The sequence below is a fragment of the Phyllosticta capitalensis genome (assembly GCF_038381095.1).
Source record: "Phyllosticta capitalensis strain CBS 128856 chromosome Unknown BKA78scaffold_12, whole genome shotgun sequence".
Classification (NCBI taxonomy): Eukaryota; Fungi; Ascomycota; class Dothideomycetes; order Botryosphaeriales; family Phyllostictaceae; genus Phyllosticta; species Phyllosticta capitalensis.
This window is the reverse complement of record NW_027117450.1, coordinates 1,225,645-1,238,180: the sequence shown is the minus strand read 5'-3', so window position 1 is coordinate 1,238,180 and position 12,536 is coordinate 1,225,645. Positions and strand designations below refer to the sequence as shown.

General features: G+C 57.6%; 4 protein-coding genes across 4 annotated transcripts; 2 read left to right on the top strand and 2 right to left on the bottom strand.

The window, feature by feature from the left end:
* Positions 1–109: 109 nt before the first annotated feature.
* Positions 110–3,682, top strand: BKA78DRAFT_258805 (Nrap protein; the record flags this gene model as incomplete). The annotated part of the gene is made up of 2 exons (XM_066885312.1): positions 110–595; positions 644–3,682. 2 exons carry the CDS (start codon positions 110–112, stop codon positions 3,680–3,682), a joined length of 3,525 nt encoding a protein of 1,174 aa, XP_066739366.1.
* Positions 3,683–4,575: 893 nt separating this feature from the next.
* BKA78DRAFT_334017 (nucleophile aminohydrolase) lies at positions 4,576–5,460 on the bottom strand (the record flags this gene model as incomplete). The annotated part of the gene is made up of 2 exons (XM_066890155.1): positions 4,576–5,232; positions 5,287–5,460. The coding sequence occupies 2 exons, from the start codon at positions 5,458–5,460 to the stop codon at positions 4,576–4,578; spliced, it is 831 nt and encodes a 276-aa protein (XP_066739365.1).
* A 578-nt stretch (positions 5,461–6,038) lies between these two features.
* On the top strand, positions 6,039–10,496 carry BKA78DRAFT_357272 (uncharacterized protein; the record flags this gene model as incomplete). Its single annotated transcript, XM_066892194.1, has 3 exons — positions 6,039–6,113; positions 6,169–6,868; positions 6,913–10,496. The coding sequence occupies 3 exons, from the start codon at positions 6,039–6,041 to the stop codon at positions 10,494–10,496; spliced, it is 4,359 nt and encodes a 1,452-aa protein (XP_066739364.1).
* A 301-nt stretch (positions 10,497–10,797) lies between these two features.
* Positions 10,798–12,021, bottom strand: BKA78DRAFT_327204 (uncharacterized protein). The gene has a single exon (XM_066889495.1). The coding sequence runs from the start codon at positions 11,986–11,988 to the stop codon at positions 10,915–10,917; it is 1,074 nt and encodes a 357-aa protein (XP_066739363.1). The 5' UTR covers positions 11,989–12,021; the 3' UTR covers positions 10,798–10,914.
* Between the last annotated feature and the right edge of the window lie 515 nt (positions 12,022–12,536).

The window sequence follows — 12,536 nt, the reverse complement described above, 5'->3', positions numbered from 1 at the left end:
TCGCGTGTTTCGTTTCGCGCAAGGGTTCAGCCAGGAAATTTTGTTGCCCAACCGCGACACCAACATCTCTCGCGCGCCAACATCGCAAACCGTGCGACAACCCCCCAAAATGGCTCCACCGGCGGTCAAGCGCAGAAAGCTCAGTCACGACTCGGATGCGGAGAGCAGCGACGGTGGTGTCGAGGTTGGCGCAGTCGGAAGCGGCTCAGATGTTGAGAGTGACGACGGCGACTCGGGAAGCGCAGTCTCGGACGAAGACGTGGACATGGGGGATGTAGCGCAAGAGGAAGAATCTGAAGACGGGGAAGATGAAGAGGAGGTGCAGTCGCAAGCAAAGGCGCAGAATGGAAAATCGCAGGAAAAGCCCCAAAAATCCAAGACCGAGCCTCGAAAGCCGAAGCGAGACGTCGACATGGCCGAGATGACGGGCGCATATACTGGCGAGGTGTACAAGTCCAACATGTTCAAATTGCAGGTGGACGAGTTGTTGGCTCAGGTCAGACCAAAGCACGGCAAGAAAGAGGTTGCAGCGGAAAAGGCGCTCCGCGAGCTCAAGTCCATTATTGAAAAGATTCCTGCGCGGGAGCCCTCTACGGTGAGTGGAGCTTGATGGCTCTAATGTAGCGAGACTGACTCGGCTCAGGTAATTGAAGCCGAAAGATCTTTGATCAAGCACAGCAAGGTTGCGGTGCCGTTTCCACACCCTCGACCCCCGAAAGACGCCAAGTACACCTTGCAGTACGCGAAGCCAATCGCCATCAACCCAGTCGGTAGTTACCCGTTGAAGATTAATTCTCGGACTGGAGATGAATACGCCATTGACCTCATGGTCGTCATGCCGCCGACAGTCTTCCAGGAGAAGGACTACTTGAATTATCGCTACTTTTACAAGAGGGCATTTTATCTGGCAGCGCTTGCCGCCGGCATCAAAAACTCCAAGGGCCACAGTTTGAAGCTCAGCTTTGACTATTTGAACGGCAACGAGCTGCACCCCATCATTGTCGTCCAAGGAGGTGGCGACGACGACCTTTCGACCTCGAAATACCGGATCCACATCATCCCTGCTGTTCCCGATGGAGTTTTCCCCGAAGACAAGACGCTTCCTGAGAAGAATTGCGTCAGGCCCAAGCAGACTGGTGAAGACGCGCCAATTCTCAAGCCAACTCCGTTTTACAATGCATCGCTGCGAGCAGACTGCCAAACAACAGCGTACTTGAAGCTGCTACATGGGGCTTTGAGCAAATCCGAGGCTTTCAAGGACGCCTGTCTTCTTGGTCGCACGTGGCTACGCCAGCGTGGTTTTGGCAGCAGGATCCGCAACGGAGGCTTTGGAAACTTTGAATGGGCATCCATCATGGCACTTTTGATGGAGGGCGGCGGTCCTGCCGGAAGACCTCTGTTCGCCGCAGGCTACAGCAGCTACCAGCTGTTCAAGGGTATGCTGCAGTTCTTGGCCTCAAGGGACCTCACAGAGCAGCCGCAACTGTACGAAGCGCAAGGAATCTCGATTCCAAAGGAAGACGCTGTTCCCACCTTTTTCGACGGCCCACGTTCTCTGAATGTTTTGTACAAAATGACTCCCTGGGCGTACAGGCTTCTACGGCGCGAGGCCAAGACGACAGTCTCGTCGCTTGGAGACTCTGCATTTGATCAATTCGAGGCCACCTTTGTCCTCAAGACCGATCACGTCTTGCACAGGTACGACATTGTGGCTGAAATTCCCGTCGCCTCATTTGGCATCAACTTTGGAGACGACGACCACAGCCAAAAGTTTTCAAAGAGCTTCCACAAGCTCTATCGCGCGCTCAAGCGTGGTCTGGGGGATCGCGCCCAACTCGTGTCTTTGGTATTGCCAGAGGCTCCGGCTTTTCCGCTTGGTAACGCAAAGACCATTATTCCACGAGATGCAACGCTCCAGGTCGGATTCGTCGTCGACCCGGCCAATGCGCTTCGAGCTGTGGACCACGGCCCATCTGCCGAGAGCAAGAAGGAAGCCGCCCTCTTCCGCCAGTTTTGGGGTGAAAAGGCCGAGTTGCGTCGATTCAAGGACGGCAGCATCTTGGAAAGTCTTGTGTGGTCCACCAAAGACTCGAGCGCATCCATCTTTGAGCAAATTGTCCTCTACATCCTGAATCGCCATCTCGGGAAAGAAGTTGCCGAAAACACCAAGCTGTTTGGAGAAGACTTTTCTCGGCTCGTCTCGGGCAACGGACAGGTCGGACATGATCTCTTCTTGCCATTCAAGAGGGCCTTTGACAACCTGGAGCGGGACATTCGCTCTCTGGAGGGCATGCCTCTGTCAACCCGTCACGTTTTCGCCGCGGATCCACAACTTCGCTATGCTTCTGTCGACGTGCCGCTGCAGCTCAACCACAAGCAGCCTCCCGAACCGGCCAATGTCATGATTGAATTCGAAGGATCTGCACGCTGGCCGGATGATCTGAGAGCAATCCAGATGACCAAGGTAGCCTTTTTGCTCAAGATGGGCGAGCTGCTCCAGGAGGCTGTCGAAGGCGTCACCACTCGGATTGGCCTTGAGAACCAGGGCTTTGAGATTATGAACCAGTGCTTCATGGACGTCATTTATCAATCTGGGGCTATTTTCCGTCTGAGGGTCTACCACGACCGTGAGCAAACTCTGCTCGAGCGCCGTCTCAAAGACAAGAGCCTGGACACGGCAGCCAGAGAGGCCACGGCGCTTGCTTTGGCCAGGTACAAGCGCGATTCTCAGCGCGTTCCCTCCCACACCCAAGCTGTACAGGCCCTTTCGACACGTCTTCCCGCCCTCTCTCCGACTATCCGACTCCTCAAGAAGTGGTTCGCTGCGCACCTGCTCTCCTCGCACTTTGCCCCGGAGCTCATTGAACTCATGGCCATTCGCACCTTTTTGAACTCGTACCCCTGGGAGCCGCCCACCAGCGCCATGACGGGCTTCTTGCGCACGCTATCCTTCCTCGCCCGCTGGGACTGGCGCAACGAACCCCTCATCGTCGACCTCGGCGGCGAAATGAAGACCCCAGACGTCGCGGCCATCACCACGCGCTACGAAGCCTGGCGCAAGATTGACCCGGCGCTGAACCGCGTCGTCATGTTTGCGGCCACGAGCGCCGACCCCGAGGGCACGACGTGGACGGACCACGCGCGGCCGGCCAAGGTCGTCGCCGCGCGCATGACGGCGCTCGCAAAGGCCGCGTCGCAGGCCGCCCGCGACGCCGGCACGCGCATCGAGCCGGAATCCCTCTTCTCCAGCCCGCTGGCCGACTACGACTTTGTGCTGCGCATCGCACCGCAGCACACCAAGAACGGCCGCAAAGACAAGGGCTCCAAGGCGCAGTTCAAGAACCTCGCGCTGTCGGCGGAGACGTCGGCGGCGGCGCAAAACGTCGAGCTGGCCGGCTTCGATGCCGTGCGCCTGTTCCTCGCCGAGCTGCAGGAAATCTACGGCCACGCCATCATCTTCTTCTACGACGGCGACGGCGGCGACGTCGTTGCCGGCTTGTGGCATCCGGCGAATACGGCGAGGAGGAAGTGGAAGGTCAGGATGGGCTACTCGAGCGTGCCCGTGGCGGGAGCGAGCGACGACGACGACGTGCAGGCTGATGTCAACAAAGAGGCGATTTTGGCCGAGATGGCGCGGTTGGGCGGCGAGCTGGTCAGGAAGGTGGATGTAAACCGGCGGTGATTTTTGTGTCCAAAGCTCAGATGAGCCACCATAGTCTGAAATCTACCAACCAAGACTCAAGCTTACAAGCTCAAGTGCATCATCGCCATTATCAGATTCTGTGGCAAAAAGTGACTGGACCCTCCTTCCTCCACAGCGCTAAAGCTCGGCTAGCAAGCGTAGCAGAGCAAAAAGAAAAAAGAAAAAGTGCGCAAAACGGGACTCGACCTTGCGCAGGTCGAATTACCCCTTTGAGGTTTCCAAAGAATTGTAAATGGCGTGTTGTGGCGGCCACACGGTCACTTCTGGTAAAAGGCAAGAAATGAGTTCTTTACGGCCTACCACGCCAACGATTCAAAGTCGCAAATGCAAAATATATACTACCCAAAACCCGGATGGACGCTCAACTCAGGCGGAGGATCGCTTGATTGTCCCCAGGAGCCTCATGGGTGCTTTCAACGTCTAAGAAAGCTGGTTGACAGGTGCCGAACTCGGTATCATCGTGCGTTTCGTCGTGCGTGGCCGGTCGCTATCATTGATGCGATGATTAGTAAGCGGGGTGAGCTTGGACGATAACGAGCGTCTGTTTCTGGCCTTGACGACTGGAACCACGACGCGAAGGCCATTTCTTGAGTGAACGCCCATCTCTTACCTGACCGTCATACAGGATTGAGTCTGTTTGTTTTCTACTTGTTGGAATTGTTTGCTCGAACAGCGTGGTTGAGCCCTCACTGAGCACGCAACAAGTAGCGGCAAACTAGTTGAACCGCTGCCTGTATTCATCTCATGCGGTCGCTTGAAGCCAGTACATTGAAATTGCAATTTCATTCTCATTCAGCACCACGTACCCCCATGCCTGGTCTATCATGCCAATGACGCCGCGTGCTTATTGTACACCCCAGCCAGGAAAGACCCTACGAGTCGACCTCCATCTTCTCCGCCGCCTGTGGGACATTGTCGTCCTTGAGCTCGTGCACCGTGACGTACTGGCTAATGTCCTCCTTCTTGATAATCTTCTCGTTCAAGACGGCCGTGGTGCCGCGCGCAAACTTGTAGTTGCGCTGCTTGGTCTCGCGCACGTTGGGCGTAATGTAGTTGCGCAGCAGAGTCGTCTTGTCCTCGGTAATGACGGCCACGTCGACGTTGCTGCCGGATCCCAGGTCGTTCCAGATACCAGCCTGGATGGCGTCCGAAGCCAGCTTGATGGCCTCGTCGCGCGTCAGCTGCGCCTTCCACTGCGTCTCAAAGACCGACATGGCCGCCAGCGAACCGGATCCCATGGTCACATAGGGCAGCTTGTCCGTCGAGCCGTGTGCGTGGACGGTGAAGAGGTGGGCGCCCGTCGGATCCACGCCCGCCACGACCAGGTACGCGCCAATGTGTCCTTGGTAACGGAAAAGGTGCTGCTTGAGCATCGTCATGCAGGTGACGACGCGAGGCTTGCGGCCGGTCGACAGGGAGTGCAGTTCGAGGTTGGACGAGATGATGGCAGTAGTGAATTCCGTATCAGCGGCAGTACCGGCACCGGCGCACCAGATTTGCGGGGCAATGTAGTGGAGCTTCTCGCAGTTCTATCAGCGTGTTAGCCGTGTCCTCTTGATGCTTTGGATCCAGCAGAGGCGTGCCTTGTCAGCTACGATGGGTCCGCTCGTTGCTCTCGTGTCGGCAGCAATGACGACGCCGCCCTCGAACAAGCATCCGACGATGGTGGTACCCGTGCTGGTAGCCTTTGGCAGCGGAACACCTTGAGCGTGCAGGGCCGCATTGCGGTTGTAGTTGGAGAAGTCGAAGCCGCCCATTGTGGATGGTTGCTGATTGCCTTGTTGGGCGTGTGGAGGTTGTTGTTCGCCCAGGAGGTAGTCGGCGGTTGTGGGTGAAGGCGACGGCTAGTCAGGGCCGGCAGCTGCGATGCGGATGGAGGTGAGATATTAGAACGGCGTGAGGCGAAGAGGTTGATGTCGTGTCGAGAGATGCGTGGAGGTGTAGGATGTCTGCCCAGCGGGAAGCTCAAGCTCCAGGCAACGCGAAACGACGCAGCAAGCAAGTGGCCCGAGCTTTTCGATTTCACCAGGACCGCTTGGCCGACTCTCCAGTTCGCGCTGCATCAACAACATCCACCGCGCGCCAGGCCGCCTTTTCCTCCCCTCCGAGGCCGCCATTCCTTTTGAGATACCCCTATACGTCGCTTGCTGGTCCAGTCTCTCCAACCTCCAGGACCCAGCAGCCTCCAGTCGCGTTCGAACACAACTCCATCTTGGACCTTTGCTCCGGAGTCCAGACATCTCCGCCAAAAGCGCATGGTCGAAGCGCGTCTCGCCGCCCAAGCTCCCCAAGTTTACGCGACGAGGACCGATACAAGATCCTAAAGACTGCAACCATGGCCTTTTCCATGGGCGCTGCGGCCGGGCCCCAAGCAAGACAAAGCAATGAGCTCGACGAAATCGAGACCGAGGTGAGCAGCACTTGGCCGGTAGGCGGATAATCTTGCTGACCTAGCGATTCTGCAGGGCATTCAATTCAAGTTGATTGCCGCGCACGACAAGGCGTCGGGAACAAACAAACTCAAGCTCTTCCCCCAACCGTGGCCGACCGACAGACTCCCTCCGTCCTACGCCAACTTGCTTGCAGTCGCATCGCGCAAGGGTATCGTCGCTGCTGCTGGTCCAGATTCTTTGGTGGTGGCCAGCACGGAGAAGTTGCGCCAGAAGCTGGGTGACAAAAATGCAGCAAAAGACGGAGAATGGGTTGCCTTCCAGTCGGACTTGTCGATACCCATGCCGCGCCTCTCCCAGGTTGCCTTTACCGCTGATGAGCAACACCTGGTCGTGTCGGCAGAGGAAGGTGGCGGGTTGGCCATTCACGATGTGGGCGCTCTCATGCAGGGGAATAAAGACTCGGCTTTCCAACTCGGCACAGAGAACGTTGCGGTCCGCTGCCTCGCTCCGAACCCCATGCCAGAGTTGGCGGAGAACATTGCCGTGGTGCTCACCGGAGGCCAACTGATGATTGCCAACTTGAAGGAGCAAAGATTCATCAGTGGCCAAAATGCTGCAGTCTTGAAAGACGGCGCTACTTGTGTGGCCTGGAGTAACAAGGGAAAGCAGCTCACAGCGGGCCTTCAAGATGGCACTGCCGTCCAGATGAAGCCGGACGGCTCACCGCAGGCAATCGTTCCACGTCCTCCTACGCTTGAGGGTGACCAGTACAGTAAGTCAGCGCCTGCGATTCGCACTTTTATCTAACAATAGCAGTCTCTTCCATCTCCTGGTTGTCGAATGATGAATTCTTGATTGGACACACCGCAGCCAATTCCGACACAGACATGGTCCCCGACACCACATTCCACTACATCTCAAGAGAAAAGGGCACACAAAACTATTCCTTCCACAAACTACTAGAGGAACCTTGCTTGGGATTCAACCAACAGCGGTTACCGCCGCAATACTTTATATGTCGCCTCCGTGGCTGGAAGCCTAGTCTCGACGATTTGCTCCTGGCTGCTTCCACCGCTGGTGACAAGGTCGGCATCATCACCAAGTCCTCCAAGGCGCTCTCCCGCGAACAGCCCGTAGTCAATGCATACACACAGACTACCATCGGTCTCGACTCTTGCAAGGCCGACTTTCCCTCGAGCGCCATCGCTCCGGAGGACATGGCAGACCCGCCTTCGCTGATTGGCATGTCGCTTGATCTGTCCGCCTCTGAAAAGGTATACAGACCAGTGGCGAAGAGTGATCTCGAAGAGTCATCGACACCCCTACCCGCGCTCTTTGTCCTCAATTATGAAGGTGTCTTGGGTGCTTGGTGGGTCGTGTACGGTGACTCAGTCGAGGCGGGTACACCGTTTGACGGTCTCACCGCAGCAAACGGTGCTCTGCAGTCGTCTCAGACACAGGTCGCTTCACAACCGCCAGCTTCTTCCAGCCCGTGGTCGAACTCGGGAGCGTCTGCCCCTGCGTTTGGACAGAGTTCGTTTGGCAACAGTGCCCCAAAACCCTCGCCTTTTGCGCAGTCGGGGGGATCAGCTTTCGGGTCCCCTGCAAAGCCAGCATTCGGCCAGCCGTCCCAGCCCGCTTTTGGCCAGACGAGTTTTGGTCCTTCCAAACCTGCCTTGGCTTTTGGATCGCCTTCCATGCCGGCCAAATCTCCCTTTGGACAAACGGCCTTTGGGTCACCTTCGATGCCGGGATCAAACTTTGGTCAGTCGCCGAGCCAGCCGCAACAACCCTTTTCGGCCGCAAAGGAATCGCCGTTTTCAAAATTCGGCCAGCAAGCCGGGGCATCACCGTTTGCTTCTGCCGGACAGACTGGTCAGTCGCCGTTTGGAGGTCTGAACAAGGCCAGTTCACCAGCTTTTGCCGGCACAGGTAGCGGTTCCACGTTTGGCCAGGCTTCGACCCTTGGAGGCGCCTTTGGCAAGCCAGCGGAGCCAGCGGCCACATCTTCTTTTGGTGCACCAGCTCCCCAGACGGGTGTGTTTGGCCAAAAAGCAGAGGAGCCAAAGACTCAAGAATCTGAAATGGGTGACGTTGATGACCAGCCTGCAGGTGAAAGCGCTCCCAAGGAGGAACCCTCGTCTTTCGGGCTAGGAATGAAGGGATTCAAATTGGAGTCGACGTTCAAGGGCGATGGAACTGCCAAAGACGACTTGCCAAAACCGGCGGAGCCTTCTGGGGGCTTTGGACTTGGAGCATTTGGTAAGGCCCTGGGTGAGGCTTCCAAGGAACCCGAAAAGTCTTCTCCGTTTGCAAACCTTGGAAAGACTCCCCAGGCCGAGAAGTCTTCGCCTTTTGCAAACTTTGGAAAAGCTTCCCAGACCGAGGAGAAATCTTCACCATTCGGCAAGCCCTCCCAGCCAGCCGAGTCGACGTCCCTTTTTGGAAACCTTGGAAAGACTCCTCAGAAGACTGAGCAAAAGGGCATGTTTAGCAATCTGGGAAAGCCTTCTACCCTATTTGGCAATCCGCCTTCGTCGGGGCTCTCGTTTCCCCCAAAGACAGCGGAGCCCGAATCTCCTGCAGAAGAGGATGCCCCGTTGCCGCCAGACTTTACAAAGACCAAAGTCAAGGAAGAGCCCGAAGCCGAAGATGCACCCCTTCCGCCTGATTTCACAAAGGCGCCCGCAGCAAAGGAAACGCCAGAAGATGCTCCTCTGCCACCAGATCCTGAAGAACAGTCGACCCCCACTTCTCCCCAAGACGCTCCCCTGCCTCCGGATTTCACCGCAAAGCCTGCGGAAACCGAGGAAGATTTGCCTCCTATCGCTGGAAGTCCGCCCGTAGAAGTCGAGATTCCAGAATCTCCAGAAGGAGATAAGCCCACTTGGAGTTTTGGAAGTGTGCCATCCAAGACCGAATCTCGGGATTCTCCCAAGCCACAGAGTCCCTCCAAGACAGCTGTTCCACCGACACCTGATTTCCGAGCATCGACGACTCCAGCTGGCATGCCAAAAACATACAATGTCTTTTCGCCCCCCAAGAAAGAGCCCATTCGATCCCCTAGTCCGGTTCGTGCAGCTTCCACATCGCTGCTAAGCCCGGGACCGAGGAGGCATCAACCCATTTCGCTACCTCCTCCTACACCCCTCAAGCGCCAAACCTCTCGTCCTCCCCCCGAAGAGCCAGACTTTGGGGAATGGGCCGAGGATGACAGACAGTTTGAAGACACCCAAGCGCGGCTATCCTCGTCGCCTCCGGCCAAGACCAAGCTTGGTGAACTCTATGCGCATCAAGACTATGTCGGCAAGCCAGGCTCCAATAGTATTGGGGGCTCAATGGAGCAGCTATATCGGGACATCCAGGACATGGTCGACACTGTTGGTCTGAATGCGCTCGAGTTGGCTGGATTCATCAAGGGTCACAACACTCTCACCCACGAGCGCAGTAGAGAGGATTTGGATATTGACGTCGACGGAGAGGAGAACGATTGGGTGCTCGCTGAGACCACGGAGCTGGCCAAGATTGAAGATTCTCTTGCACAGAATCTCGAGGCTGGTCGCGTTGACGACGTCAGGCGCAAGATTTCTGAGCTGATTCACCTCAGCAAGGAGGTGTCACAGCTGCGTCGTCGTATCATCGACGTCCGCAAGAGCATCGAGGCCCGGCGTGACCCAGAAAAGCAGAGGCAGATCCGCGCCACCCCCTTGAGCGAAGAACAATCCGCCCAGCAGATAGGCTTGCGCAACACCTTTGCCGAGACGCAAAAGCTGCTCTCCCAAGCCGAGGAAGGAATCGTCATCTTGAAGGCCAAGCTCGCCTCTGCCGCCGCGGCCAAGGGCTCCAACGGCGCCTCGTCCAGCTCGCACGCCACCCCGACCGCCGAAGCCGTCGAAAGCACGATTCGCAGAATGACGGCCATGGTCGAGGCCAAGAGCGGCGACCTCGACGTCATCGAGGCCAAGATGCGCAAGGCCAAGATCCTCGGCGCCTTTGATGAAGACGACGACGTCGACTACGAGCCCGCGCCCGCCGACGACCCCGAGGACATTACCGCCGGCCTGACGGCCATGACGCTGCGCTCCAGCATGGGCCACCACAGCCGCGAGAGCAGCCCCGCGACGTGGGCGACGCCCCCCAGCGCCATGCGTCGCAACCTCCGCGGCAGTACCCCCGGCGGCACCGGACGCAGCCAGCGCCTCTTGGACTGGGAGAGCGGCAGCCCGCTTCCCATCCGCGCGTCCATTGAAGGCGGCGATGTCGGTGCTGGCCTTGTCACCAAGGGCGAGGTCAAGGCGTTTGTCAGGAAGACTGAGAAGAAGCGCTTTGTGGCTGCAAAGGTCAAGGATGCGGTTGCCGCGAGGGGCGTCAAGGTCACGCGGTTTGTTCCCCAGGCGTGAGGACGGATGGATATTGTTGTGGATGTTGGATAGGCATTTTTTGGTGAGGTGGTGGGATTGTTGGCATTGTCGGGATTAGATTACACCGAGAAGCGTTTGAAAATATAGCGTAGCGGAATCACTTGGTCGAGAAAGCAGAATTGGTAGCGAGTTTTGTCATGTCTTTTCGAGTAGTTGTCAGACTATAGAACGTGCCTGTGGCCTTCATCACTGCGAGGCCCTCATTTCGACCATCAGCGCAGCAGTCTTATGGTACATCATCATCTCATCCACGATCCACCATCCCAACGCCCGTCAACGTCCCCCAGACCCGCTATCCGTCTTGAAACTCCCCTGATCCGCCCATCCAGCTATCCTTCTCCCCATCCTTCCAACAGCCCCCCGCACCCACCAATTCAACCCTTTGCCCTCACTCGTCTCAGCGCAAGCGATACACAGACGCCTCCCCACGCGGCGGAGAGCGGCTGCGCGTGCGCGCCCGCGCCTCGCCACCGCGCTGCTTCTGCCTGCCGGGCTCGACCTCGTGGCAGCGAGGAGGCGCGGACGAAGCGCGGTGGTGCTGTAGGACGGGCTTTTGTGCTGGGTCGATTTCCCACGAGGTCTGGCTTCCTGCTTGTTGTCCTGCTGCAGCTGGAGGGCCGCAGGGGAGGAAGCGGGGGCACGACGGGTCTTCGTCTTCGTCTGATGGTTCGGCGGTGGCGCCTTCGTCGCTGTCACTGTCACTGTCGGCAATGGTGGAAGACGGGGGCCGGAGATGTGCCTGCGCGAAGTCGATGGCTTGCTGATGCTCGGCGAGCTCGGTGGGAGTTGGCGATGGCGATGGTGGTGGCGGCGCGGCTAGAAGGTCGCCGCCGGGAAGATGTTCGTCTCCTTCTTCCGTCTCGTCGCCTTCGTCGTTGTAGACTTTGGCGTCCATGTCTGGCTCCTCGGCTTCGTCGCTGTCGGCGATGGTGGAAATGGTGGAAATGGAAGGCGGGTGGTGGAGGTATGCCTGCGCGAAGTCGATGGCTTGCTGATGCTCGGCGAGCTCGGTGGGAGTCGGCGATGGTGGTGGAGGTGTCTGGCCCTCAAAGTCGCCGCCGGGAAAACGCTCGTCTTCTTCTTCCATCTCGTCGTCCTCGTCATTGTCGACCTCGACGTCCATGCCTGGGTCCTCGGCGTCGTACTCGTCTTCGGCATTGTTGTCGTTTGCAGAGGCGTCGGAAGCTTGACTGCGGCCCTCCACGCTGGAGGACCGCCATGATGCTCCTCTACAATAGATGTGGTCGTGGTCTTCATCTGTTTTGTTGTGTGAGAGCTGCTGCTCTTCAAACTTGTTCGGCTCGTACTCGACCAATGGCACACCGCCGGGCGAAGACATGTCGGAGGCTGATGCCTCTGAACCACTGTCGCTGCCGCGCTCGTCATCATCGTCTTCGCCGACCATGAGTTCAGGCTGAATGGCATCTACGTCGCCCATCGGCCCACCATCTTCCAACCCACCAGAGCCCATCTCTTCGTCGTGGAGCGAGGCACTGAAGCCAGGATCATTGAAGGAATCGACCCGCATGGCCCTTTGACGCTCCACCTCGAGCTGCAGCTGGATCAGGTCCGTGCCGCTCAGCGGAGTGTTCTCGCGTATGCCAACATCCGACACAACATGTTGATTGTAGTCCCTCGCGTGGTCCGGCGAGGTGTGGCTGGGAGGAGCTTCGTGTGGCGATGAAGATGGCTCTTGTAAATCCGACCTTGGCTGGGACGTATCTTGGTTGTTTTGCGGACCAGACGCGCGCGTGGTGTTCTGCTCCAAGAAATCGCCAGGTGAATGAGAGATAGCCGTAGGATCGGTACAAGATTGACTGCGAGACATTCCGGAATACAGCGTCATGGAATCACGAGCCGAGGCGAAAGTGTCCTGCTCTGCCGGTTCAGCCTGGCCCGCGTCACTCGTTGCAATGTTTTCCAGCATTGCCGACGGGCGGGAAGCACGCCTCCGGAGCGGCGATAGCGAGTCGCGAGCAATAGTGCCTAAATGTGACTGGGCAGGTAGTTCAAACATTC